General features: G+C 55.6%; 1 protein-coding gene across 1 annotated transcript in view; it reads left to right on the top strand.

Annotated features, from left to right (window-relative positions):
• Window positions 1-27,338, top strand: part of PTK7 (protein tyrosine kinase 7 (inactive)) — a 60,679-nt gene that overhangs the window by 24,352 nt on the left and 8,989 nt on the right. The window contains exons 2-17 of the mRNA XM_070418554.1: window positions 12,742-13,029; window positions 13,514-13,616; window positions 13,991-14,181; window positions 14,278-14,428; window positions 15,369-15,517; window positions 15,756-16,022; window positions 19,794-19,927; window positions 20,061-20,196; window positions 20,338-20,457; window positions 21,739-21,888; window positions 22,007-22,157; window positions 22,255-22,382; window positions 23,953-24,156; window positions 24,907-25,062; window positions 25,695-25,927; window positions 26,872-26,952. Of these exons, the coding sequence (XP_070274655.1) occupies window positions 12,742-13,029; window positions 13,514-13,616; window positions 13,991-14,181; window positions 14,278-14,428; window positions 15,369-15,517; window positions 15,756-16,022; window positions 19,794-19,927; window positions 20,061-20,196; window positions 20,338-20,457; window positions 21,739-21,888; window positions 22,007-22,157; window positions 22,255-22,382; window positions 23,953-24,156; window positions 24,907-25,062; window positions 25,695-25,927; window positions 26,872-26,952 (2,642 nt within the window). The remainder of the gene's footprint in view (window positions 1-12,741; window positions 13,030-13,513; window positions 13,617-13,990; window positions 14,182-14,277; window positions 14,429-15,368; window positions 15,518-15,755; window positions 16,023-19,793; window positions 19,928-20,060; window positions 20,197-20,337; window positions 20,458-21,738; window positions 21,889-22,006; window positions 22,158-22,254; window positions 22,383-23,952; window positions 24,157-24,906; window positions 25,063-25,694; window positions 25,928-26,871; window positions 26,953-27,338) is intronic.

The following is a 27,338-nucleotide window of genomic DNA, read 5'->3' as shown; positions in this document are numbered from 1 at the left end:
CGTGAGGCCAGAGAGAGGCCTGCCTCATACCAGGGTGGTCTGGATCCATTGTCACCAGACACTCACTCTGACTCTTGTTCGTATTGAAAGTGATTTGAGAAGCTTTTGGAGGGGAGTGAATGGAAGTATGAACAACTGCTAATCTGGGCGCTGCTGGGGGCCCTTAGGGCAGCGGGCAGCAGCATGCAAAGCTCCCAGCCATCAGCAGCCACACCGCAGAGCTTCACCAACACGGGGTAGCAACCCTTGAGCTGTAGAGCCCCATGTTAGGTACATCCAGTGACCGGTGGCTCCGAGGCTCTGTCGGGCAGCAGTGGGACGAAGTTTAGACCGGAGGGTCTGTTCCGAGAGAACCACTACACCAAGATGGGAAAGATTAGGTGAGTGGCAAATCAAACAGGCCTCTCTGCAGCTCTGAATGGCCTGCATGAGAGGAATGCCAGCAAAGTCCTTTATTGGGTAACAGGTGGCTGTGATGAGATGTAGTTCATAAAAGATTAAAAAAAAAAAAATAAGCAGCTCCAATGTAGCAATGACAATAAAGAATGGCTAAGAGTCCACTCACGTAGTCCTGAATACATGCCAGGCCCTTTCCAAGCATGCTACGTTTGTCAACTTGTGTATTTGCTTTTCACAAGCCTACTTGGTAGATACTGTTATTGGCACTATTTCATAGGTACAGGAATGGAAGCAACAAAGGGATAAACAACTTGCCCAAGTTGGTAAGTGGGAGGGTAGACTTTGCGTGCAGGTGGTCAGACTGGACCCTGAGCTCTGGTCCCGTCTCCATCCTGCCTGAATGATGTGGGCCAGGGCCTTCACGATGTGTAGCTCTTCAAGCTCCTCATCCTTGTCAAAGCCCCGCAGGATGAAGAGCAGCGAGCTGGTGTTACCTGCGGGAAAGGAAGGCCTGAAGGACAGAGTGACTTGTACAGAGCCGGGTCTAGGATGCCGTTCTTCCTGCCTTTGGTAGCTGTCACTCCTGTGGCATCAAAGTCAAACGCTTTGAACCTTCTAGGAACAGAATTGCCCTAGACAGGTGCAAAGTGTATGCCGTTTCTCTTCTCACTGAGAGGACCAGAACCTTTGGGGTTTGGTGCCCATGGGGGTTTTGTTCGGGACACGGCTCTGACCTGGCCCTGGGCTCTTGAGGGCTGTGTGGGGGCCTGCTCGAGGTCCTTACGGTCCAAGCCCAGGCCTGGCCCTTGCTGGAAGGTGAATGCTTTGCCCTTGTGTGAGGAGCAAGACTGAGTTCCAAAAGTCGCAGGACTGCTGGGTCAGGGGTTCTGGAAAAGTTGGGTGGAAATGGCCCCGCTGTCTTCTTGCTCCTGGCCTAATGGCTCAGACCATTTTTAGATGTCAGGAAGTATAACAATATGGTACATTTATCTTGGTGAATAATGGATGAGCCTGGGGAAGGTACTGTACTTTTCCTGGTGAATTATTTACCAGGAGCCTCTAATTTGAGGGCTCTCCATTACTGATGATCTGAATTTGGTATCTGTAGAGCCCCCTCCCCTCTCCTCCTGCTCCCCCAGATCTCCCACCTGCAGGCTAGCTCTACCCTTTTGTTCCTGCCTTGTTGCCTGTGGCCAGGGGCTGTCTGAATTTTGAGCCCCTGCGGCTGCTGGAGAGGGTGGTGGGAGGGGATGGAGGGGGCACTCCTTACTGAAGACATGGGGACAGATCTGCTGGGGAGGCTGGGACCAGTGTGGGGCTGGTGCCTGCTCTACAGGCGTGGGAGCCGTATGTGCAAATAAGGCATTTGTGCTCTATGCCATTGTCTTTTTCTGTTTCTTTTTTTAATCCTCACCCGAGGATATTTTTCCATTGATTTTCAGAGAGAGGGAAAGGCAGAGAGAAATATCGATATGAGAGAAACACATCGATTGGTTGCCTCCTGCACGCACCCTTCCCAAGGCCCGGGTGGGGAGGAGCCTGCAACCTAGGTACGTGCCCTTGACCGGCATTGAACCCAGGACCCTTCGGTCCATAGGCTGGCGCTCTATCCACTGAGCCAAACCGGCTAGGGTTCTCATTGTCTTTCTTAACCCTTTCTCTGGATCTCTATGACTCTACGTTGCTCTATCTCTGTCTCTCAGTTTATCTCTGTGTCTCTGCCTGTTGATCTCTCACATTCTCCCTCTGTCGGTCAGATCCGGTCTTTCTCTGCTGGTATCTCTTTCTTTCTTAGTCTGTTGATCTCCCTCTGTCTGTCAGTTAGTAGTCTTCCTCTGTGTGTGGCCGTCTCTCTGTAGACCTCTCTGTTGGCCATGCAGTCAGTCACTCAGTCTGCGTGTCCCTTTGTATCGCGTAGCCTGCTTGTCTGTGTCCCTCCCCTGCACCCCGGACTTGAAGGCCTGTCAGAGGCACCTCTTGCCGTGGAGGGACAGCCCGTTCCAGACTTAAGTGAAGTCAGATCTTGTTTGTTGCCTTCCAGATCCTGACTTAAAGATCTCAGAATAGGCATGAAATAAACTTTAGGTCTTTGTGTCTTTTTTTCTGTTTGGCTATTCCATTCAGTATTACATCAGCCGCTCGGAGGGGCTTTTTTCCCCCTGCAGCTATTTGTGCTTTATGTTTTATAACATTTAACCCCCCAGAGTCAGTTATCCCTAGGCTTTAAGCATCTGGTGATGAGTTGCAAGTTTTTGGTGCTTTTAAAAATAACTTACAAGAAATCGTTTCTGTTATTCATCAATTTGTGTGGTTTTTTTTTCATCTTTGTTATTGATTTGGAGGTTGAAATACTTACTTTGGCGTCTTTTTATCCAGAGTGCTTTTTCTAAACAGCTGATCTTTTTAAAAAAAAAACACGTGACTCTTTTTTTGGTTATTTTCTTTAAAAAAAAAACCAAAGGGACAAATCATTAGTAATGCAATTAAAAGATTAAACAAAAGAATAAAGTTAGTTTTGCCTTATTAGGAAGTTTATATTTTAAGCAATAAAATGAGGTTTATAAGGGTCTAGGAAGCGTCTGATGGTTTGACTCTACGTAAGCATCTGGCCTGCCTTCCACCTCCTCCTCTCTCCACTGGCGCCCCCTCACCCCGCGACACCGGGCCAGACTCCAGTACATCTGAGTAATATTTGAGCAGTGATCATGGCTGCGGTAGTTGGATGTCAACCACAAGATATCTTCCCCCGCCTTCATCCCCCAGCCCCAGCAGACTAGATTCCAGGAGAGCACCCTTGTCTCTGGATCCTTATCTTTGTGTCTCAGGCTGAGCCCTAAAGCCTAGAGCATCCCTTTCTAAGATCCCTCCCTGGAGAGCAGGGTTGGTTTCCAGAAGCAGCTGTTGGTGAGACAGGTGGAGAAGGAAAGAAAGGAAGGTTGGGGGCTGGGCATTTCGAAGATGGGGTCTAGTTCGGACTCCTGGGCCCTGCCTCATATCTGGCCCCGAAGGGAGGGACAGACAGCCAGGCCGTTGAGCGTGTTGTCCGAGGGCGTCTCCCCCAGGCTGCCAGGGGGCACTGTCGGCCTCCTGCACATGTGCTAAGCGTCGCCGCGTGTCACTGGGTGTGTGGCTGCCACAGGCCCTGAGTGGCTGGTGCTGCCCACATCACACATAGCAGAGTGATTTCCTCACATTCCCCACTCTTGTCTGCTCGGGAAGTGGTTTGCACAGCAACTTCTAAACTTAAAAGTATGAGGCTGGCTTTTTTTCTCTCATCCCTTTGAAACCAGCTGAGGTCCAGCCTCTTCAGTGACTTTTTGGGGTTTGTGGGGAGGAGGGAGGAGAACAGGAGAACGTGTGTGTGTGTGTGTGTGTGTGTGTGTGTGTGTCTGTCTGTCTGTCTGTCTGTCTCACCAGTCTCTGACGATACCAGATGCGTGGGGGAAACAGACTGTGGGGTGAGGTGTGCTGCGAAGGCCAGGGCAGGGTGCTGGGGGCACAGAGAGGAGGCTGGAGGCCCAAAGACTGATGTTCAGACTGTGGACAGCTATGTTCAGCCACATCCTTGTGTTTAAAAGATTCATTTGTTCCTCCCCCACCCTCCCAAACCCAGCAGTGTGTTCATCTTTTGAGGGGAGAGCGGGATGTAGGTGACGGCCACAGGGAAGGATCTTCACGTGATAGTGCCAAACGGGTGACAGTGAGAAGCAGAGGGAGAGAGAATACAAGACGATTGACATAGGGCAGGATACCTGCCGGTGAACAACAATCACATTTTGCCAGAGCACATACAAGGGGAGGTTTTACATTAAACCCGACAGACCTGTTGGGGAAGAGTAAGGGAAAGCGATGAGAAGCAGCCAGTGTGGCCTCAGTAGTCGCAGGAGCCGGGCAGACCCAGGGACAGTTCTGGCCCTGCGTTGACTGGCCCTGCCTCGACTCCAGTGTCCTCTGTCGAATGAGGCTGGCCTGTGGCGAGGGTTCTTTGGATTAGAAGTCAGGTGCCGGTGGCAGGGCCGCAGCACGTGGTCAGAGGAGCTGGGGCAGCCGGTCCGGGAGGACTCTGCGGGGTGGAAGTGTCCCGTGTCTGCACTGTTCAGTACGGGCGCCTGAGCACTTGAGGTGTGGCTCGTGTGACCGAGGAGATGAACTTTCAGTTTTGTTTCATTTTTTTAAATATATTTTATTGGTTTTTTACAGAGAGGAAGGGAGAGGGATAGAGAGTTAGAAACATCGATGAGAGAGAAACATAGATCAGCTGCCTCCTGCACACTCCCTGGGGATGTGCCCACAACCAAGGTACATGCCCTTGGCCGGAATCGAACCTGGGACCCTTCAGTCCGCAGGCCGATGCTCTATCTATCCACTGAGCCAAACCGGTTAGGGCAGTTTTGTTTCATTTTAATTGTTGAATTTAAATAGCCCCACGTGGCTAGTGGCTACCATATTGGACAGAGCGGGTCCAGGGGTGGACTTTCCTCATTAAATGTAGGTGAGGCCACTCCCCCTAAAGGGCAGGAAGCCATATTCTCCCTTCCACAGGGAATTTGGGGTGAACGTCTGTGACCACTCTGGTTAGGTCTGGGGTCTGTGCTCACTGTCTTATCAGTCTCTGAGGGGTGGTGATGCAAAGATGGGTAACAGGAGCTCAGAAAACGGGGACTCACAGAGTTTTCTGAGCTTGTCATGAAAATTAATTAACTAAGACTTGGCCCAGCCAGTACTGGACCAAGGTAGTGGACCCCAGGCTGTCATTTAGTTTGCCCTCAGCCTCCACAGGAAGGACCATGGGAAGCTCGTGCGGGGCCTGAGCGCCCTGCTGTTCTCGCTGTGGTCTCCCAGAGCCCTCACCACCGCACCTGGGAGTCAGGCCTGGTTGGGCCCTGCGTCGGGACCCCTATAATGAAAGGCAGCGGTGCCCACAGGGAATCCCCTTCCACCTTCTCGGGGTGACCCCTCGCCCCCTCGCCCCCGCTGGACTCCCTGAGCGCTCCCGCTGAGCGTCCTGAGTCTTCCTGGGGTTGAGCTGCTGGCTCAGTTCCCAGTCGCAGCCCAGCAGCCCCATCGGTTTGTCTACGATGTGCTGGCGTCTTCAGGAGACAGCTGGCTGCTGTCTCTGTCTCTCTGTCTGTCCCTCCTTCTCGGGGCTGAGGATGGATCTACCCCAAGGCATAGAATGTGGCGAGAACTGGTTCTCCCTGGCGGTTCCAGTCCAGAGCCACTCCCCGGCCCCCTACACCAGGCCTTTGGACACCTCGGGGATCACCCTGTCGAAGGACATTTCCATCTGAGGTCCATTCCCCCCTGGAACTTCTGGGGTTTTTTACTTCACTCAGAAACATGCAGACTTTTATTGGTCTGTACCAGATGTGCGTTTCATTTGAATATCTTAGGGCAGTGGTTGGCAAACCGCGGCTCGCGAGCCACATGCGGCTCTTTGGCCCCTTGAGGGTGGCTCTTCCACAAAATACCGGCTCTTCCACAAAATACCGACTTCTGCGCATGGGCCACAAAGTTTCAATCGCACTGTACGTACATTCCCATACGTGGTATTTTGTGGAAGAGCCACCCTCAAGGGGCCAAAGAGCCGCATGTGGCTCACGAGCCGCGGTTTGCCGACCACGGTTAGGGGCCTGAGAAAGAATCACTAAAATCAGTTTCAAGGCTGCCATTTCCAGGTGCGGAAACTGAGACCCAGAGAGGACAATTAAGGTGTCTAAGATTGGATAACGGATGTAGAACAAGATTTCAAGTCACATAGACTCTTTTTAAAAAAAATTTAAATTCTTTATTATTTAAAGTATTACGTAAGTCTCCTTTTTCTCCCATTGACCTATTCCTGACCACCACCACCCCCCCCCCCCCCCCCAGCACATGCCCTCACGCCCCTGGTCTGTGTCCATTGGTCATGTTCATATGCATGCATACAAGTCCTTTGGTTGATCTCTTTCCCCAACCCCCCCAACCCCACCCCCCGCCTTCCCTCATAGGTTGGACGGTCTGTTTGATGCGTCTGTGACTCTGGTTCTATTTTTGTTCATCACTTTATGTTGTTCATTATATTCCACAAATGAGTGAGATCATGTGATATTTATCTTTCTCTGACTGGCTTATTTCGCTTAGCATGATGCTCTCCAGGTCCATCCATGCTGTTGCAAATGGTAAGAGTTCCTTCTTTTTTACTGCAGCATAGTATTCCATTGTGTAGATGTTCCATAGTTTTCTAATCCACTCATCTGCTGATGGGCACTTAGGCTGTTTCGAATCTTAGCTGTTGTGAATTGAGGTCACGTGGTGACTTTATTCCCCCCGGAAGGCTTGCAGGGTGCCCACTCTGTGGCCCAGGCACTCTGAAGAGCACAGCCGTACTACGCTGGGCACGAATGTCTGCTCTCCCCTCAAGCCCACAGTCCAGCTTGGGGGATACAGCGCTCAGTCATGGCACAGGTAGGGATATTCTGGATGGTGCAGGCAGTGAGCTGTCAGTGCAAGTGTGTGGCCAAGGAAGAGGCAGGGTCTCCTAGGGAGCCACAGGAATGGGAGCAGCTTGTGCTGGGTCCCTGTCTGCAAGCCCCAGCTGCCTCCAACCCGCACACCTGCCATTTATAGCATCACTTTAATCCCTTCCGGGGGTGGCTGCTTGGGCTCTTGGGACGGGGCGGGGGGGGACGGGGGGCAGGGAGGGGACTCGGGGAGTAAGCCCTTTGTTTCTGTAACTGCCTCTGAGGATCGTTGCAGTGAACCCAGTGTTAGGTCTCAGTGGCTGTCCAGTCTCATCCTCTTATTTCTCTGATTTTACAGATAATAAAACTGCCTGGCTGGTGGGGGCAGGAGGTGCTGATGCCAGGGCCACTCCATTTGTTAGTGGTTGTGTTGAAACTGGAATCCAGGTCCCCCAGCCCTGTGTTCCTTCTGCAAGATCGCACAGCCTCACCCTGGCTGGGTTACTTATTTATTTATTTCTGGCTGTGTTTTTCATTCGTTGCTGCTCCCTCGGAGACCTGGCAGCCATGGCAGGGTTCCTGAGGGTGAGAGGTGTGTCCCGGGCATGGCCCTCTCGCCCCATGGAAGACAGGCTGGCTCTGCTGGGGTCGGGTAGTGTGGCTGCCGGCTGGGGAGCATCTGAAGCCACATCTCCAGCTGCCACGTGTGTCCCCCTGGGCCCAGGTGCCATTGGACACAAGGTCTCCGCCTCCAGGGCCTCCCAGGAGTGAGCAGGCCAGGCCTGAGCTGTGGTTTTCATCTAAGGTAGAGGAGCTGGCCCACTCGCTTGTTTCTGCCCTAATCCCTGGTGACTTTGTTCTGTTCCTCTAATCCGGATGTGGGAGCCTCTCCAGATATTTACAGTTAAATCCCAGGACAGGAACACTCAGCTGGGCCCCTGGCTCTGCTCCCTCCTGCGTCGCTGAGAGCCAGGGCTGTACAGTGTGCGGAGGCCGCGGGGGCGCCTGTCAGCAGACCTGAGGCCTTTTGTAGACGTTGGAAAGACAGAAGGGGGACAGAGCTCGTGCTCCGCTCTGGATCGCGGGGCCAGCTGGGGTTGATTCTCAGCGACCCTCTGAACCTAATGCTCTGGGCGTATCCGTGTGTTTGCAGGTGCCTAAGCCACAGGCAGTGTGTCGGTGCTGGTGGTAACGGAGGGGGACGTTCTGGGTGCCCGAGCCCGCCAGTCCCATCCAGCATTTGTGTTTCTATCGACCTGGGTGAACGTGGGGGATGACTGGGCCTGCTGTCCATCCAGGGGACTTGTTCCTGCCGTGATTTGTTTCTCCAGAAACTTCCAAATGCCTCTGGGCCACGGACCTGTGAGTGGCTCCAGAGCCCCTGAAAGTGTGCCGGTTAGACCCCTGAAGGCCAAGGGTCTGTGCCACGTGCACGGGTCCCTCGGGGAGGAGGAGTGGGCAGGGGGGGCCTCACTCGGTGCCCCTAGAGTTTCCAGCTGGAGGGGACTTGTGAGGAGGGCTGTCCTCCTGTGGGTGGGAGTCCTCGGGGCCCCTCTCCTGACTGGCGCATTTGTGCCTCTGGTTGAGGGCAGCCTCTCCTGGCCTGTGCCCTGATGCTCCGCCCCAGACAGGGCACAGGAAGTTGGCCAACCTCTCCCTCAGGGATCTGTGTGCCCCACCAGGAGCCACCGAGGCCGGGGCTCTCGGCGGGCAGCCAGGCATCAGGAAGTTCCTCACGGAGCCCCGGGCCCTGCAGCCAGGACTGGGTCTGAGGTGTGGAGGGGTCAGCCACTGTCCTGTGGCTGGTTGGCCTCGTGCGTGGGAGAGGCCACGGTCACTCACTTGATCACACAGAATCTGCAGAATGCCCATTCCAGGGCCAACCAGGGTCATCTTGGTATCTCAGCCTGGTGCTAAGGCATCTGTTTAAAGCATAGGGTTTCTTTCCTAAGAGGGACAGAGAGAGGGCAGATAAGATCAGCTGGTCAAGCTGGCAGGTCCTGGGCCTCTGCAGTGTCCTGGGGGGGTGTTTTCTTCAGGCTCGGAGGACAGCTCGAGACATGGGTCGCTGAGTGGCCCAGATGGATACTTGGACTAAAGCTAAAATTACTTCAGAGCAGAAAAACTTCCTGTTGCTCTCTGCTCTCTATAAAATCATGTTTACACATATGTGTGCGCGCACACGCACACATATACACACATGGGTGGACTGGGCCTGGAGCCCAGAGAGCAGCAGCGAGGGCAGGCACCAGACCAGATGCGTGCTGGGGGCGGGAGCGGGAGTTGGGCTGCTGCCCACACAGCCCTTTCTCAGGGGGCTGGGGCCAGGGCTCCGGCAGAGTGAGTGTCTGCATATCGATGGCTGTTGGGGAGCCGAGAAAACGGCTTGGAAAATGCCCTTATTGGGTATTTGCCGCTCCAGCCTCGTTGGGGTCAGCACCACATGTGGGCAGCTGGCTCTGCTGCCTGTCATTGCGGGGGCTGCTTGCACCCACTGTGCCCAGCGGGGCGGCCCCCTACCTCCTGTGTGCCCCGAGCTGTGCTATGGGCTTTTGACTGTGTGCATCCACCTAGCCTCACCGTCTGAGTGGTAGGGCTGGGTCCCCATTTCAGTGCAAGGGGAGAGGCCAGGCGAAGTTGGCATTGTGAGGGGGTGGCAGGGCTGTTGGGCAGCATCACAGCTGCTACCCTGAGCGAGCCGCCTCAGGGAGCCCATCGCTGTGTGTTCTGTGAGGTCCTGTGTGTAGAAGGCGTGATTCGTAGATGGTGTGGCCGGACCAGGGACGAGGAGGCGGCTTTGGGAAGCCCATGACAGTGTTCCACCAAAGGTTTTCCCTAGACCACAGCTCTGGGGGCATCCTCAGGCTAGAGGTAGTACCGGGACAGGAATGTGCTGGTGACTGTACCGCCTTGAGGCCGGTACCACCTCATCCCCCAAAGCCTTCCTCCTCCACTGTCGTAGCTGTCCTTCATTTCAGCCGAAGCTTCTGAAGAGGTCTTCACTTCCCAGCCCTGCTTTTTCGGGAGCCTGGTGTTTCTGCCCGGGTCCTTGGTCTGCCTCTTAAGTCTCCTGCCTCTTTCCCCCGACAGGACAGCTGACCTCTCCTGAAAGCCGTGTAAGTGGCCAGACCAGGCACACCTCACTCTGCCTTCTCAGCAAATGTGGATGCCACAGCCCTGGGCCAGCCTCCTGCACGCGGAGCCTCGTGGCCCAGCTGTGGGCTCAGCGGGCCCTGGGGCTTGGAGAAGGCCTGGTGGCTGCTCTCCCTGCCTTTTGTAACATCTAAAGTCTGCCCCAGCCAAGCGCTAACCAGGACCTGCTGTGAGCTGACGTCAGGACAGAGGGCCCCTCAGGGCCGGCTTTGATGTTTCCCAGGCCCTATCGAGGGGGCGCAGGGGGCTCTGAGTGGCAGTCTGGGAATGCAGCATCTCTCACCACAGCCACGGGGCAGCCCCAGCCCCAGGAGGGGATGCTGGAGGCCAGGCTGGGTCCCCTCTGAGTCAGGCCATTTCTTCTCCCAGCTCAGGTTTCTGTGGCCACTGGTCTGTGGTTCCTGCAGCCCATGGCCCTGCATCCCACCCATCCAGCTTCTCTGCTGTGGCCGCTCCAGCCCGTCCAGGATCTGGGAGTCGCCCTGGGCCTTGTAGGGGGGGAGCTTTCTCATGTTCTTAAAATGCAAGACCTTGGGCAGGAAGGGTGATCGCGGTAGTAATAATGGCAGCTGCCACTTACCAAGTTGGCTCTGTCCGAGGCACTTCTGCTCCAGGAAAGACACACAAAGTGTGAGGGTCAGGCTTTGAGCTGCACCTGTCTGATCCCAAACCTTAACTAACGCTCCTTCCTCTGCTCCCCTGTGTGGTGAGACTCCGGGCTCCCCACCGTGTCTGGAGTAGCTGAGTGTGGAAGTGGGGGTTCACCTAAGGTCATCTCTCTCTGGCCTTCGACAAGCATCCTGGAGTTCGGGGTCTGTGGTCCCAAGATTGTGGTGAGACACGCTCGAAGAGGCCCTAGTGGGCCTTTGTGTCATGAGAGGCGGTCAGGGAGGGCTCAGGTGCCACCATGTTTGCCATCTCTTCCTTTGAGGTCACCTCAGTTCAGCCAGTAGTCAGCTGAGCGCCTTTGTGTGCCTGGCATTTGTCTGCAAGAGGTGTGTCCACCTCTCTCCCTGGCCGTGGGGAGTGAGAGGATCGTTGTGGGATCAGATACTTCCAGGGTTAGTTTTCAGTTCCTGGGCGGGGCTGGGCGAAGTGTGGGGCTCCGGTCCTGGTCCTGGCTCTGCCACAATTACCTGTCTGATCTTGGGTAAGCGCCTTCATCTCCCTTGACCTCAGTGTACCCATCTGTACTACAAAGGGGTTGTACCAAGTTGCCCAGCAGGGGAGGGCCACACTCCCATGCAGTGTTTGGAAGTGAGTGGGGGGTGCTGGGTTGTCAGGGTGCGTGGGGGTGCTTAGTGCCCAGGGAGCCGATTGGTTAACTTGCCCAGGGGGTGTGATAGCCCAACGTGGTGGGGATTGTCCCATGTAGAGAGCCAGCAGGACCCCATTGAGAAGTCAGGGGGGTGCTCTGAGCCGTTTCCAGCCCCGGGCATCGTGTGGCCTGGCCCCTCTGGGAATGTTGGGGGAAGGAAAGACCAACACCAGGGCAGCTGCTCATCTGGGCCCAGCCCTGTGGGGTCTGAAATCAGCTTCTAGCTGTTTGGGAGGGAATGGGCAGGACCCACTAGCCTCCTTGTTCTAATTGCCCTTGTGGGGCCCAGCTTGGCCAGAGGCAGAGCCTGCTGCTTCAGGTAGCAGCCCCAGGTGGTCCACTCCCTCTTCCTGGAGGGGCAGCACGTCCCCCTCTGCTGTCACCCACCCCCGGCTGGTCTTCCCGGCCCAGCAGCTTTGGGCCTCTGCAGGGAGCGCACATGGGCCAGGAACAAAGCCCAGTGTGTTATTCCTGCTGCTGTAACCATGCCACCTGCCTGGCCCTGCCCTCCGCCTCGCAGACCCATCTGCTGCTCAGCACAGGCTCCTCACTCTTCCCTTTGTTCTCACTGGCTGTGGTTCACCTTGGTGGCGGGCCCCCCTTCTCTGAGGGGCCCGGGGCCAGCACTGAGCTGTAGCCGTGCAGGAAGGGGAATGGATTCCAGTGAAAGCCTGGACCCACTTGGCTGTGCTCTCAGCTTAGCACGGGAAATCCAGCCTTGGTCACACATGGGTTCTTAGGGGTAGAGGGGGAGTGAGGGGGTGGCCCTGGCATGTCTTTGGGAATAGCCCGAGTTCTAGAGAGTATTGGCTTCTCCTGTGATGGGGCAGGTTCTCCCGGAGAAGCCCCCGGGACACTGGGCTGCGGAGTCCTGTGGGTGAGATTCAAAGCTCCCTCCCTGACCCGTGGACCCCAGTCATCCTTGGAAGATGCTCTTTGGATCATGATTTAATTTAAATTTGCTCAGCATCCTGGATGCTGAAGGCAGTGAGGAGGGTTGCCTGCTAATGTCCCCTGTTTCCCAGCTCAGCATCAAGACCTCCTATGATCTGGTCCCCAGGTCCGGGGCCCCTTCCTCTGGGTGGCCATCAGCACCCCCACCCAACCTTGGGCTTCCTCCCTCTCCTGTGCTCTGGAGCCCCTGACTGCCCACACCGCTCGCCATGAATCTCGCCGTGGCCTGTGGAATTGCCCTGTGTCCCCTTCAGACTGGCCTCCCGTGGAGCCCCCAGCACAGTTTAAAAGCTCCTCATTGGACACTTGGGAATTGTGGTCTCATGAGCCTTCCCACCTGCACTATTGGACGTTGGACGCCGCCTGTGTACACAGCCCCTTTCCCCTCCTGTGCATAAGGGGCGAGGGCGACCTGTGTGAGGACAGTGGCTGCAGCTCCTCTTGACCCTGCCTGTCCCTTGTCCCCCTCTGCAGGCGCCCAGGCAGCCATCGTCTTCATCAAGGAGCCGACCTCCCAGGATGCCCTGCAGGGGCGCCGGGCGCTGCTCCGCTGTGAGGTCGAGGCCTCAGGCTCGGTGCACGTGTACTGGCTGCTGGACGGGGCCCCTGTCCAGGACACCGAGCGGCGTTTCGCCCAGGGCAACAGCCTGAGCTTCGCGGCTGTGGACCGGCTGCAGGACTCGGGAGCCTTCCAGTGCGTGGCTCGGGACAAGGCCACCGGAGAGGAGGCCCGCAGTGCCAGCGCCTCCTTCAACATCAAATGTGAGAGCCGGGGCTGTGCCCGCCCCCCGCCAGGCCCTCAACTCCTGAGCCCTGCAGGACCCTCCTTGCCTTCAGCTTCTCCCCTTTCCAGCTGAATAGGGCAGGCCGATGACAGTGGTCAGCTCTTTCTGCTCCATGGATCAGAGAAGATAAAAATTCTAATTTTTCCAAGTCGTCCCCCCCCCCCCCCCCCCCCCCCCCCGTGTTCCCTGCTCCAGCCCAGAGTCTTGGACCATTGATCTGGTGGACGCTTTTACAAATGGCAAGAGCAGTGAGGCAGAGTGGCCAAGTGTCAGGCTTGACCTGCCAGGGACTAGCAGGCACTCGGTCTTCGATGGCCCGTCTGCAGCCCCAGGGCTTCCCGGCACTGTCTTTTGGCTCAAAGCCTCCGGGTTCCACCGTTTTCTGCTTGTCCTCCTTCCCTCTGCCCTCCCATGCTTGCTCTGCTCTGCCCCTCACTGTGCAACCATGGCCTCTGCTGCAGGGATTGAGACCGGCCCTGTGGTCCTGAAGCACCCCGCCTCGGAAGCTGAGATCCAGCCCCAGACCCAGGTCACTCTGCGCTGTCACATAGACGGGCACCCTCGGTAAGGAGCTGGCTCTGAGGATGGGGGTGGGGAGGGTTGTTCTAGGCAGGGTGTTCCCCCAAATCTTGGACTCGGTTCAGATGCATTTCTCTTCATTCTGGAACAACCCCTGCCCCCACGCTGCTCCACACCAGCCCCTCGTGACCCGAAGGCCAACGTTGTGTGCGGAGCGATCCTGGATTCTGGGAGCTGAGAGATCTGGAATCTCAACATGATTCTGCCCCTAAATTGCTGTGTGCCCTTGTGCTGTGTGTCCAGGCCTGTTTCCCCACTTGCAAATTGAGGGGTCTCGCCCTGACCCTCTGATTCTGTATCCCACCCACTGGGCCCCTGAATACCCCTGCCTCCCTGTTGCTGACCCCCTCGCCCCACAGGCCCACCTACCAGTGGTTCCGGGATGGGAGCCCCCTCTCCGAGGGTCAGAGCAACCACACGGTCAGCAGCAAGGAGCGGAACCTGAGCCTCCGGCCTGCCAGCCCTGAGCACAGTGGCGTCTACTCCTGCTGCGCCCACAATGCCTTTGGCCAGACCTGCAGCAGCCAGAACTTTACCTTGAGCATTGCTGGTGAGCCTGGGCTGGGGATGGAGAGGTGGAGGGCCGAGATGGGAGGGGCCGACTCACCTGCTGTTCACGTGCTGCCCGTGCCTCTCCCCCCCCAAGATGAGAGCTTTGCCAGGGTGGTGCTGGCGCCCCAGGACGTGGTAGTGGCGAGGAACGAGGAGGCAATGTTCCACTGTCAGTTCTCAGCCGAGCCACCCCCGAGCCTGCAGTGGGTCTTTGAGGATGACACTCCCATCACTAACCGCAGCCGGTAAGGGGCCCTCCCGTATTCTCTAAAAGGGGATGCGGATCGTATCACAGACGTCATACTTCAGTACATGTGTTACTCCAGAATTCCGGCAGGTGGCAGTACAGTGTCTTGTAGTCACTAAATGAGTCCAACAAAGGGAAGTCTCGGGGATGAGCATCTTTCTCTAGTTCCCACAAGGGCAGTGTATGAGCTGAGCTAGCAGTGGCTCTGCTTCGACCCATGTGGGTCTTCTGCCATCAGGGGTAGAGACCCAGGGATGGAGGGACACAGGGGACCTGGGTGATCACAGTCTGGATAGGATGGCAAAGGCACCTTTACACACTCACATACATACAGGACACACGGGCACACACATGCATGTGTTTTGGAGGAAGCAAACACTTCTAGAAGGTGCTGGGAGAGGCCAGCTCTTTTATAGGGACTTGTGTCCTCACCCAGGCCCCGTGAAAACAGAAAGCACCTTTGTGGTGCCAGGTGTGGCCATGGTTCTTAGGGTGTGGCTCCCTAGGCTAGGGACTTGGATACCACCTGGCTTCAGCCGTGAGGGCATCATCAGTTCATCTGGTGTGGCCGAGGGGCTTCTGACTGCTGGACTGGGTGCCTGACTGGCAGCTTATCTTGACCCTGCAGCAAGGCGGCCCCTCTGTCCCCACAGTTGCACACTGCCATTGCTCGCTCTCACTTAAACACTGCTGCTTGCATTGCCACTCCGAAAGCCAAGTCTCCTGTAGTTGAGCACACGCCTGCACGTGTACCTGAATGGGTGCACACATGCACGTGTACACACACACACACACACACACTCACACTCACATGATGTGTTGGCTTCCTTCTCTGCCCTGTTCCTGGCTGATACCTTCCTACATCTCCAACCATCACCTTACCCTCTAGAAGGCGGCCTGTGGGCCACTTCTTCAGTCAGCACTCTCTCCCCCCGCAGCCCCCCACACCTCCGCAGAGCCACGGTGTTTGCCAACGGGTCCCTGCTGCTGACCCAGGTCCGGCCGCGCAATGCCGGGGTGTACCGCTGCATAGGCCAGGGCCAGAGGGGCCCTCCCGTCGTCCTGGAGGCCACACTGCACCTGGCAGGTGGGTCTCGGTCTGGGGTGCCGAGGTGGGGGCTGCCTTCAAAATGGTTGGCATGTAGAGATTTAGGTTCCTGTTGCCACTCAGAGAACAGCTCGGAGGACAGGGGGAGGACGAGGATGCTGAAGATTATTATAGGGAGAGTTTGTGCGGGAAAGGGCCAAAGTGTGCGGTGGGAGAACATCAGGTACCCTGAGACCCACTGTAACGGGCTGTTTCCCTCCCATGCACATCCCTGCAGAAATTGAAGACATGCCTCCATTTGAACCCCGGGTGTTCACAGCGGGCAGCGAGGAGCGTGTGGCCTGCCTGCCCCCCCAGGGTCTGCCGGAGCCCAGCATGTGGTGGGAGCACGTAGGAGTCCGGCTGCCCACGCACGGCAGAGTCTACCAGAAGGGCCGCGAGCTGGTGTTCGCCAGTATCGCCGAGAGCGATGCCGGTGTCTACACCTGCCACGCAGCCAACCTGGCTGGTCAGCGGCGACAGGATGTCAACATCACCGTGGCCAGTGAGCACCCGTGCCTTGAAGGCGGACGGGAGGTGGAGGGCCCAGGGCCGAGGGGGTCTTGGGCTCTGGGTGTGATGGATAGCTTCGTTGGTGCTCACCAAGGCCCTCTCAGCTCTGGGCCCTCCAGGCTTGGAAATCAGTCAGCTGCTGGGAGGTGATGTTGGAGCCAGGCACGGAGGCTGGGGTGGCAGCCCTCACAGAAAAGTGGTCCCCTGGCTCCAGAGGAAAGAGCAATGGAATGGAGTCCTAGAGACCCAGGTCCCATTCTGTCCCCTGTGCACGGAGTAACCATGAGTAGTGAGTCACCCACCTTGCCAGGTCTCAGTCTCCTCATCCATAACATGGGGCTCATAACTCACCTACCCTACAAGATGTCGGAAAGATGAATGAAATAGATTGAAAAATAATTTCCTTTTGGGGAAGGTGATGGTGAACAAACTTACGTGATAATTATTTTATTTGTTGTTATACTTTCCAGATTTCTACAATGAACGTACTACTTACAAAATAAGAGCAGGGAATAGCATTAACTCTTACACTGAACAGGCTGAAAGTGCATATGATAAAGACCGAGATGCCCTTGCTACAGGCATAGAGATTTATTTGTTTACTTTTCCTTTATATCATGCCTGTTCCAAACCTTTGTGATAGTATAAAAGGATACACAAGACAAACTCTTATGTACATACACATACACACAAGTTTGCAACCTGCTGCTTCCACTTATCTCTACATCTTTTTAAGTGGGTAAATTTCAAAAATTCAAAAAGATTTTGAATATGGAAAGTACTTTGTTAATTTGAAGTTGTCACAACACTAATCCAGTTAAAATACTGAAACTTCAGAGTCCTGCTGTCCTGTGCTCAAGTACCTGGCTCAGGGGGGCAGCCGCCGCACACAGGTAATGCATGCAGCACAGAGGCCACTCAGGACACTCCCAGCGGCGTGCAGACACATGCGAGCAGCTGCAGCCAGCCTTTCTCCAGTCTGGGTCTGTGGGTCATGTTTTTCTTTGGGGGCACTTCTTTTTAAAACATTTTTATTGATTTCAGAGAAGAAGGGAGAAGGGGAGAGAGATAGAAACATCAGTGATGAGAGAGAATCATTGATAGGCTGCCTCCTGCACGCTCCCTGCGGGGGATTGAGCCCGCAACCCAGGCATGTGCCCTTGATCAGAATTGAACCCGGGATCCTTCAGTCCGCAGGCCGATGCTCTATCCACTGAGCCAACCCAGTTAGGGCTAGGGAACTTTAAGAAATGCAGCCCTGGCTGGTGTGGCTCAGTTGATTGAGCATGTCCCATGCAGCAAATGGTTGCTGGTTTGATTTCTGGTCAGGGCACATGCCCAGGTGGCCAGCTTGATCCCTAGTAGGGGGCAAGAAGAAGGCAGATGATAGATGTTTCTCTCTCTCTCTCTCTCTCTCTCTCTCTCTCTCTCTCTCTCTCTCTCTCTCCCCCCCCTCTCCCTCTCTCCCTTCCTCCCCCCCCACCCCCTTTCTCTCTCAAATCAATAAAACACATTTAAAAAAATGCAGAATCTGTGAGCCCATCCCAGATCTCATGACCCAGACTCTGTGGGGGTGGGCCCAGGTGGAGAGTTTAACAGGTGCTGCAGGTGCTGCGTAGCATGCCACAGGTGGGGAGGCCGGCCTTGATCAGCCGTTTGGCCGGCACTGCCTGAGCCAGGCCTTGCGTCCTGCGCTGCACTCTGAGGAGGAGGCCTGTGCAGTGAGACGTGCGTGACACACGCAGGGCTGGGTGAGGTGGGGAGGGTGGAGGCTAGAATTGGGAGAAGGGAGAGCTCCGTGACTGCATTCCGTCAACAGATTTATTGAGTGTGTTCATCGTGCTAGGCACTGTTCCCAGTCCTGGGAATGCAGCAATGAACAAAGCAGACAAAATTCCCCCTCCTTCTGGAGCTCGTAGTCTGATAGAAGCAACAAAGCAAACAAGAAAAACAATTGAATGGACAAATAGGTAATTTTAGGCGGCAATGGAGCCATGAAGAAAAATAAAATAGGGTGACAGAGAGACACGAGGGCCAGGGGGAGTTTAGGGAGAACTTCTCCAGAGGGTGGCATTTGAGCTGATACTTAAATTAAGAAGGGAGCCACGTGGATAGGTCCTGAGACAGAAATGGGCTTGAATGTTGGAGGGACAGCAGTAGCCTGAGTGGCTGGAGTTGAATAAGTGGTGGTGAGTGTGGTTGAGGTTGGGAGATGGAGACTAGATCATGTGGGGCCATACAAGAATATAGGCTTGTGCCTGCCAGTGTGGCTCAGTGGCTGAGCATTGATCCCTGCACCAGGAGGTGGCCGCTTCAACTCCCGGTCAGGCCATATGCCTGGGTTGCAGGCTTGAGCCCCAGGAGGGGGCGTGCAGGGGGCAACCAATTGATGCTTCTGCCTCTCCCTCTCCCTTCCTTGCTTTCTAAAGTCAATAAAAATAAAACATTAAAAAAAAGAATGTAGGCTTGTATTCCAAGCCTATCTGTTATCTATTGCTGCCTGACAGGTGACTCCATAACCAGTGGCTTGAAACAGTAGACATTGTTGCCCTTAAGATTCTCTGGATGGGGTTCAACTGGGATGCTCATCAGCCCCAGTGCTGCTGGCTGGGCTCGTTGGCATTTGCAATCAGCTGATGGGTCAGCTGGCGGCGGGCTCACCTGTCTGGCAGGTGGTATTGCGCAGGGCATGTCCGTTCTCTTCCCCTCGGCTGCTCCGGCAGGCTAGCTCGGGCTTCCTCGCAGGAAGGCTGGGCTCAGAAGGCGCACAGTGTCACTCCCACTATTGGACAAGGCAGGCCACCCAGACTCCAGGAAGTAGGGGAACAGGCAGAGGGGGAAGTGGCAACATTAGGGTACAAAGAGACCGAAGGGACGGGAGGGCTGTTTACACCCATCTCTGCAAAGTCTCTCACACCACGTCAGGGCGGGAAGTCCTTGCAGGGTGTCGAGTTGGAGAGGGACATTTTCAAAAGGTCACACTGGCTGTTCTGAGAAGGCTAGAATGTTAGGGACAAGAGTCAAAGCGGGGAGACCAGTTAGGTGACTGTAATTGTCTAGGGGACGGGTTAAGGGGCTGGAACAGGGGTGGTGGAGGTGAGGTCCAACTCAGCATTTTGGAGCTGAGGTAGAATGGGCTGTGTAGAATAAGCATGAGGGGGTGGAAGTGGAGAGAAGTCAAGGCTAGGTTTTTGACTTCTGCAGTTGCTGGAGAGTGGCTTTATTTACTGAGGAGGGGAAACAGGGGTGAGCAGGTTTTGGGGGAAATCAGGTTTCTTTGCACATCTCAAGTTTGGCTTTGCAAGTCTGAAGTTCATGGGGGCGGTCAGGCATTCAGGGTACACGTGTGAGAGTCATCCGCTCATAGGGTGCTGAAGGCCGTGGACTGGATGAGATCATTCAGGGAGTGAGTATGGCGCCAACAGAACAGAGAGCTGAGGCGTTCCAGTGTCACAAAGAGCAAGGACTTAAGAGTTTTCAGTCCTGTTTCTGTCGTGTTTTAGCAAATCGCCTTGAACCCCTGTCTTCTTAGCTGTAAATGGGTAAAGAAATCGATGCCTTGGGCGTTCATTGTGATCGTTAACCAGGACAACGTTCAAAAAGTGCTGGCACGTAGGCCACCGCTAAGGATCAGTGCTGCAGTTAATAGACGGGGGCGCTGAACTCAGGGCCTGGTGTGGTGGTAGGATTTCTTGGGGTTGGAGCCTTTGGTTTTGTGGACGTGATATCATCAGCCTTCGCTGTTTCCTCCCTGTCCCTGTAGCTGTGCCCACGTGGCTGAAGAAGCCCGAGGACAGCCAGCTGGAGGAGGGCAAGCCGGGCTACTTGCATTGCCTGACTCAGGCCACACCGAAGCCCACAGTCATCTGGTACAGAAACCAGATGCTCATCTCGGAGGTGAGAGTGAGGCTGGCTCAGGGGGTGGGTGGATCCCCTCCGCCGCTCCCTGGAGGTCCCCTCCACGTTCCTCTTTCCCGAGGCTCTCCTCGGGGCCGCGTGGTGGGGGTTCAGGCCAAGACTTGTGTTGCAGGACTCTCGGTTCGAGGTCTCCAAGAACGGGACCCTGCGCATCAACAGCGTGGAGGTGTACGATGGGACCTGGTACCGCTGCGTGAGCAGCACCCCAGCCGGCAGCATTGAGGCCCAAGCCCGTGTGCAAGTGCTGGGTGAGCTGGCGTGCGGGGGAGAGCGCCCGGCCTGGTGGGCGGGAGAGGAACGGGAAGGAGCAGCAGGTCTAGGACCTTCAGGCCTGTCTAGCTGCCTCAGTGCCTCCTTTCTACCCACCTGCCCTCCCTCTGCTGAAACAGAAAAGCTCAAGTTCACACCACCGCCCCGGCCGCAGCAGTGCATGGAGTTTGACAAGGAGGCCACGGTGCCCTGCTCAGCCACAGGCAGAGAGAAGCCCACGATTAAGTGGGTACGAGCAGGTCAGTACCGTGTGAGCCTGGGGCGGGGGGTGAGTAGGCAGGACCGTCTAGTGGTCAGATGTGTTGATGTCTGAGGGCCAGCATCATGTCAGGAACGGTTGGGACAGACAAGCAATGTAGGGCAGATTGTAGTCCCGTTAGGAAGAGAAAAGCCAGATACAAAAGAGGTCAGATTATACTGTTAGCACCTGAGACGTGTCAGGACAGTGATTGATTGGGCCAGACAGCACTGTCATGCCCTTCCTTGCCCCTTTTCAAAATAGTCATCCTTTTTGACATAAAAGCAACCTGGGCTCCTTTAGAAAATATCAGGAGAAAAAAAATACACAATCCCACCATCCATTATCTGTGGGTATGTGCCCTTTTTCTATGCATATCTTTGTTTTTACAAAGCTCTTTTATTCACTTATTAAACTTGTCATACTTACTATATAAAAATAGAAGATGCAAATAACTATGCAACCTTGTATTCCTTTTTAACTAACAGTATGAAGCATCGCCCTATCGTTTTATACATGAACATTGGCTTTGATGAGTGCGATAATATTCCAATAATTGGATTCACTATAATTTACTTAAATATTCTCTAAATGATGGAGATTTGGGTTGCTAATCATCCTTCCTCCATCCCTCCCCGCCCCCCCCCTTCCTCTCTGTCTTTCTCTTTCTCTTTTTATTGCTGCAATAAACATCTTTGAGCCAAAGTTTTTTCTGGATTTGGGTTTATTTCCTTTGGGAAAGATTCCCAGAAATGGAATAATTATGTATAAAAGGGTATGCACGTTTTTACAACCCTTGGTGCATGTAGCCAAATTGTTTTTTAAAGGGCTGGACCAGTTTTCACATTCCCGTGAACAGTGAGAGTTAGAGAGGAGGGTGTCGGTTTTGAGGAGGAAGTGGGTCTCTGTTCAGGTGGTCTGGGGGCCTTTCCTGTCGTGTGGCTCACAGTGGATCTGAAGCCTGGGGTGGCGGCAGAGAGCAGGAGTGGGCTCCAGGAGGGAGGAGTGGCGCGCAGTGAGGTGACAACAAGGCAAATTCGATGCCCAATCAGAAGTGCAGTTTGGCAGAAGTGGAATGTTAAACAGGCAACAGATGGAGGTGAGGATGCAAAATCGAAAAAGGAGTAGATAATGGGGGGTTCTCGATGCCTGGCTCGAGTTTGGGCTTTGTCTGTAGGTACTCAGGAGTGATGACATGTTTTTGAGTAGACGCGAGTGACTGAGGGCATTGCCACCATGTAACTTTGGTCAGTCCCATAACCTCCCTTTGTGGCCCCTGCAGATGGGAGCAGCCTCCCAGAGTGGGTGACCGACAACGCTGGGACGCTGCATTTCTCCAGGGTGACCCGCGACGATGCCGGCAACTACACTTGTATCGCCTCCAACGGGCTGCAGGGCCAGATCCGTGCCCACGTGCAGCTTACTGTGGCAGGTGCGACGGTGGCAGGGCCTTGGGGCTGGGGCTGGCAGGCCCCGTGTGGCAGCAGCCTGCATCCTGCCAGCCCCAGTGCTCACGGCTCCCTGCCCCTCGCGGGGCTCTTCCCATCCAGTTTTCATCACCTTCAAGGTCGAGCCGGAGCGCACAACCGTGTACCAGGGCCACACGGCTCTGCTGCGGTGCGAGGCCCAGGGGGACCCCAAGCCGCTCATCCAGTGGAAGGGCAAAGACCGCATCCTGGACCCGACCAAGCTGGGACCTCGGTAGGGCCGTCTCCCTCCCACACTCACCCCTCCTCTCTGCCGCCCGGTCTCCCGGCAGCCGGCGAGGCGGGCAGTGCTGTGGCTTCTCTCCTGGCAGGATGCACATCTTCCAGAACGGCTCCCTGGTGATCCATGACGTGGCCCCCGAAGACTCGGGGCGCTACACCTGCATTGCGGGCAACAGCTGCAACATCAAGCACACGGAGGCCCCCCTCTTGGTCGTGGGTACGGGCTGGGGACGAGAAGCCATGGGGCCAGACGTCTTTCTCATCTTTATATGACTTTCTCATCTTTACTAATCGGGCCCTTGTACACGGAAGGCACTTCAACCACTTTTGTGTTGGGGGGGAGTCTGCTGGGCCATGTCACAGTCTGTATCCTTGCTGAGAGCTGGGTATCCTTTTTGTAATAGCCCACAGCTGGTGTGTGTGTGTGTGATGGGGGTGTGCTTGTCCTGTAGAGCTTTTTCTCAGGGTCTCCTGCAGTAGCCACATGTCTCCCTGGGTGGGCGGGGAGGGGATCAGGTCAGGATGCATCAAGGCAAGGTTTCTTTGTCTGTCCTGGAGGCCCAGAGAGGAAGATGCGTCAGGTAAAAGGCCCTGACTAGGCTCAGGGACGTGGGGTTTGGGTCTGGCCTCTCCTGTTGCTAACCATCTGTATGCCCTTAGAGCAGTGGTTCTCAACCTGTGGGTCGCGACCCCTTTGGCGGTCGACCGACCCTTTCACAGGGGTCGCCTAAGACCATCCTGCATATCAGATATTTACATGACGATTCATAACAGTAGCAACATTACAGTTATGAAGTAGCAACGAAAGTAATTTTATGGTTGGGTCACAACATGAGGAACTGTATTTAAAGAGCCAGAAGATTGAGAACCACTGCCTTAGAGGCAGGTGTCGTTTCCTCTTCACAGCTTGTTTCTTGCATCTGTAGAATGGGAGTGGCTTAAATGAGAAGGTCTCAAACTTTGTTGGTTTAGCAGCAGAATTATTTTTCTAGACAAAGTAGGAAGTGGGGCTTGAACTGGAACACAGCGAAGTGACAGGCCCCTTGGTTGGAGCCCGTGGGTATGTGTGGGAGTTGGGGGCTTCTGCATCATGGGTCTCTGTCAGTTTCTCCACGAGACCCTAGGCCCGTGGTCGGCAAACTGCAGCTCGAGAGCCACACGCAGCTCTTTGGCCCCTTGGGTGTGGCTCTTCCACAAAATACCACGTGCGGGCGCACACATACAGTGCGATTGAAACTTTGTGGCCCATGTGCAGAAGTCGGTATTTTGTGGAAGAGCCACACTCAAGGGGCCAAAGAGCCGCATGTGGCTCGCGAGCCGCAGTTTGCCGACCATGGCCCTAGGCCATTGAAAGCGCCTAGAGCAGGAGAGCCCTTCTACTCTACGTTTCCCCAGGAACCTGCTCTGTGCTGGGCGGAGCCTGGGATTCTAACCCAGAAGTTCTCAGATGCTGCTCTCCAGGGCCTGGCCCAGAGTCCTGGCACTGAAGAAACGTGTTAACACACAGTGTGGGCTTGTGGTGCCTGACAGGCCTGGCTGTCATTCGTGCCCCCGGCCTGGTGTTCAGAAGCAGAGGCGACCGGGGGATCGCTCCCTGGGCCCCGGCAGGGCCTGACGACAGCCCTGGTTCAAGCCGGTGGCGGTGGCGACCCTCCCGGGTCTCTCCGGCTTGACCAGGCCATCGAGTGTCTGGGAGGTTGTCGTATGTGGGGCCTGGAGGGGCTGGTAGAGAAGCAGGCTGGGTTTGCTTCAGCACCCTGCACAGACCTCTCTGTGTGTCTCTCAAGACAAGCCCCCGCAGGAGGAGTCCGAGGGCCCGGGCAGCCCTCCCCCCTACAAGATGATCCAGACCATCGGGCTGTCGGTGGGCGCCGCCGTGGCCTACATCATTGCCGTCCTGGGCCTCATGTTCTACTGCAAGAAGCGCTGCAAGGCAAAGCGGCTTCAGAAGCAGCCAGAGGGCGAGGAGCCAGAGATGGAGTGCCTCAATGGTGAGGGGTCCCCTGGAGGCAGGAGGCGGTGCCGTGTGCAGGTGCTGAGCGCCCTCTGGTGGCCATGGTGGGCGGAGCTGCAGCATTGGAGGATGTCTGGGGCTTGCCCTTGTCCCTGCAGCCAGAGCAGAGCTTCCCACCCCAGCTGGAAGCCTGGAGTTGGCCCATTCCCAGGGCCTGGGCTTCTGAGGAACCTGGCTTAAGACTTCCTCATTGGAGCCTCTGTGCCAGCTTCCTATGTTTCCTGTGGCACTAAGCCAGATATAACTGCTATATATACTCATGTTGCTGGTCCACATCTTGTCTGTCTCTCCTGCTCCCCCCGACCCCGCCCCTCCACCACACCCTGTTATTAGTCTTTGAGTGCCCCAAAGACAATCTGTTTCTCTCCTCCAACTGGGACCTCCCTAGGGGCATTTTTGCGTCTCCCCTATAAGCTGAGGTGTTCAGACGCAGGGCCTGGGTCTCCCTTGTGATTGCCCCTTTGTGCCTGTTTTGGGCTTTACCTATAGATGGCCCCGCAGAAGCCAAAACCCGTATGTCTGCATGGTGTGCAGGGACCAGGGATTCGGATGAGACTTGCGCAGCTTGGTCCATGTCAGAGGCTGTCATCCTTGCCTCATCCCCTCCGTATATCAGTCAAGATTGGACCCATTTGGTAGAATTAGAGGGTTGGGGAGGGGGGACTGAGGCCCCCATAGTGACCTGAGTGACCGGTCTCATCTTGGCATTCCCTGTGCTCCTTCCCAGGCGGGCCCTTGCAGAACGGGCAGCCCTCAGCAGAGATCCAAGAAGAAGTGGCTTTGACCAGCTTGGGCTCTGGCCCCGCAGCCACCAACAAACGCCACAGTACGAGCGACAAGATGCACTTTCCGCGGGCCAGCCTGCAGCCCATCACCACACTGGGTAGGCTGCCTTGGCCACAGCTCCCCTGCCTGGCTACAGGTCACCGGTTCTGTCCGAGGCTAAGTCATGGCTGTGGCTCTGAAGTCTCTGACACCCAGAACCTAGAGATGGTGGGGGGGGGGAGGCCCACAGCACAGGGGAGATCTCGTCCAGTGTGTCCCCATTGCTGTTCACACCCCACCTCACAACTTGTGTCATTCCTGTGTGTTACTGACTTGATGTTTTCTTTAGATTGATTCCTTTAAAAAAAAAAGTAACTAAAGTTAGCTCTGTTCTAGGGAAATATGTGAGAAATTAGGGATCTGTGCCAGTTAAATTTCTGAGTGTACATTAAACATATAACTATTAAGACATGTTTGTCATGAGCCACCTGCCATTCTCATACAAGCCACCCTTTGGAAAACCCTGAATATTCATCCCACCCGTTTATTTTACTACCTGGGACTTGAAGCCCAGGTGGGAGAGGAAAGGTTTGCTCAGGGTCACACGCTGAACTCGGCCACTGCCCAGTGCGGGTGGGTGGGAGCAGCAGAGACTCCCCACCGCATGCCGGAGAGGCCTGGCCCTTTCCCAGGTCAGGGGCTTCCCCGCTTGGGTGCGGGCAGCTGGCGGACTCAGCTCTGTCCCCACAGGGAAAAGCGAGTTTGGAGAGGTGTTCCTGGCGAAGGCACAGGGCTTCGAGGAGGGGGTGACAGAGACCCTGGTGCTAGTGAAGAGCCTGCAGAGCCGGGACGAGCAGCAGCAGCTGGACTTCCGGAGGGAGTTCGAGATGTTTGGGAAGCTGAGCCACGCCAACGTCGTGCGGCTCCTGGGGCTGTGTCGGGAGGCCGAGCCCCACTACATGGTGCTGGAGTATGTGGACCTGGTATGCTGCTGGAGGGGACCTCTGGTCTCGGGCAGGGCAGTGTCCTCATGGGGGTTTGGGGGTGCACCATGGGAACCTCCCCTCTTGTGGTCTCAGCTGAGACCTCGGGTTTGCCTGCTGTTACACCATTGAGATGCTTGCCTCCTGCCCCTCCCCTCCGCCCCCAGCTCTGACACCTGACTTCCCCTGACCAGCATCTCCTCTGCCAGCCCTGTGTCAGGTACCAAGTTTCTCCTGGCTTCACTGCACCCCGCATGGGTACCTTCCAGGCCTTCTTCTCTGACTCCGGTTTTCCTAGGGCTTGTCACCCCTTGAGAATAAACTAACAGAACCCGGCTTTCCCTCCTTCCCGCCATTCCCGTGTGAGGCACCGGTGTTAGCCCAGTCACCAGCCTTTTCTTTCCACCCTGGTTGCATGCCCAGATCTGCCCCTTGCTCTTCATTCGCTGACTGACCTAGACCTAACTCCTCCCGTCCTCAAAAGGCTGCTTATCAGCCCCCCTCCCTCCCCCAGCTCTGGGCAGGAAGGGGAGGAGTAACCCGTCCTGCTCCCATCAGAAGTGTTTGCTTTGTGTACATTTCTGCTGCTGGGGTCACCCCCTGTTTATGTCCAAGATGATCAACCCCTGGAGGGCGGGGGTCAGTGGGTGCTGTTTTCTTCTTGGCACCTTGAAGGCAGGGGCTCCCACACCGCCTGTCTGAGGCTCCTCTGAGGGTAGATAGGACAGTCCTCTCTTTCGGACTGACAGCTTCTGGGAGGCGCCTGCTATGTATTCTTTCATTCCCACTGGACTTCCCTCACGGGAGGGGGGTCCATTCAGGTGGGCGTTCAGGTGAGGACTGCTCACCATCTGCCGGGCAGGCACCTGTGAGCACCTGCTTGCTTTGATGCCAGGGATAGAATGGCTGGGCTCTGACATGACAGACTTTTGCTTTTCCCTCAGGGAGACCTCAAGCAGTTTCTGAGGATTTCCAAGAGCAAGGATGAAAAATTGAAGTCACAGCCCCTCAGCACTAAGCAGAAGGTGAGGACAGGGTGGGAGAAGAGAGCGGACCCCGGGGGTGGGCCAGGAGCAAGGGCAGTCCTCACAGCAGGTCTGCTAACAGTGCTCCCTGTGGGCCAGGCCCTATGGTAAGTACTGTGCATGTGTTTCTCAGTGATTACAATCATCATCTTAATGTGTTGCCATCCACATTTTGTGGGTGAAGAAACTGTGGTTTAAGAGGTTAAGTGACTTGTCCAAATCACATAACCTGAAAGTGGCTTTGTATTGCCCTGTTGTTTTCATATAGAAGAGTTGCTCGTTGCTCTTTGCCTTTGCCACTGGAGCAAGACATTAGCTCCCTCAGGGGGCATTTAACTGGAGGAGTGGCTGGGAGCACTGAGCTGGAGCAGCAGGGAGCACTGGGC

This window comes from Myotis yumanensis, unplaced genomic scaffold (genome assembly GCF_028538775.1).
Source record: "Myotis yumanensis isolate MYYU_CA2020_CCGP unplaced genomic scaffold, mMyoYum1.0.hap1 SCAF_6, whole genome shotgun sequence".
Taxonomy (NCBI): Eukaryota; Metazoa; Chordata; class Mammalia; order Chiroptera; family Vespertilionidae; genus Myotis; species Myotis yumanensis.
Note: the sequence above shows the minus strand (reverse complement) of the source record. Positions and strands in the feature narration are given on the sequence as shown.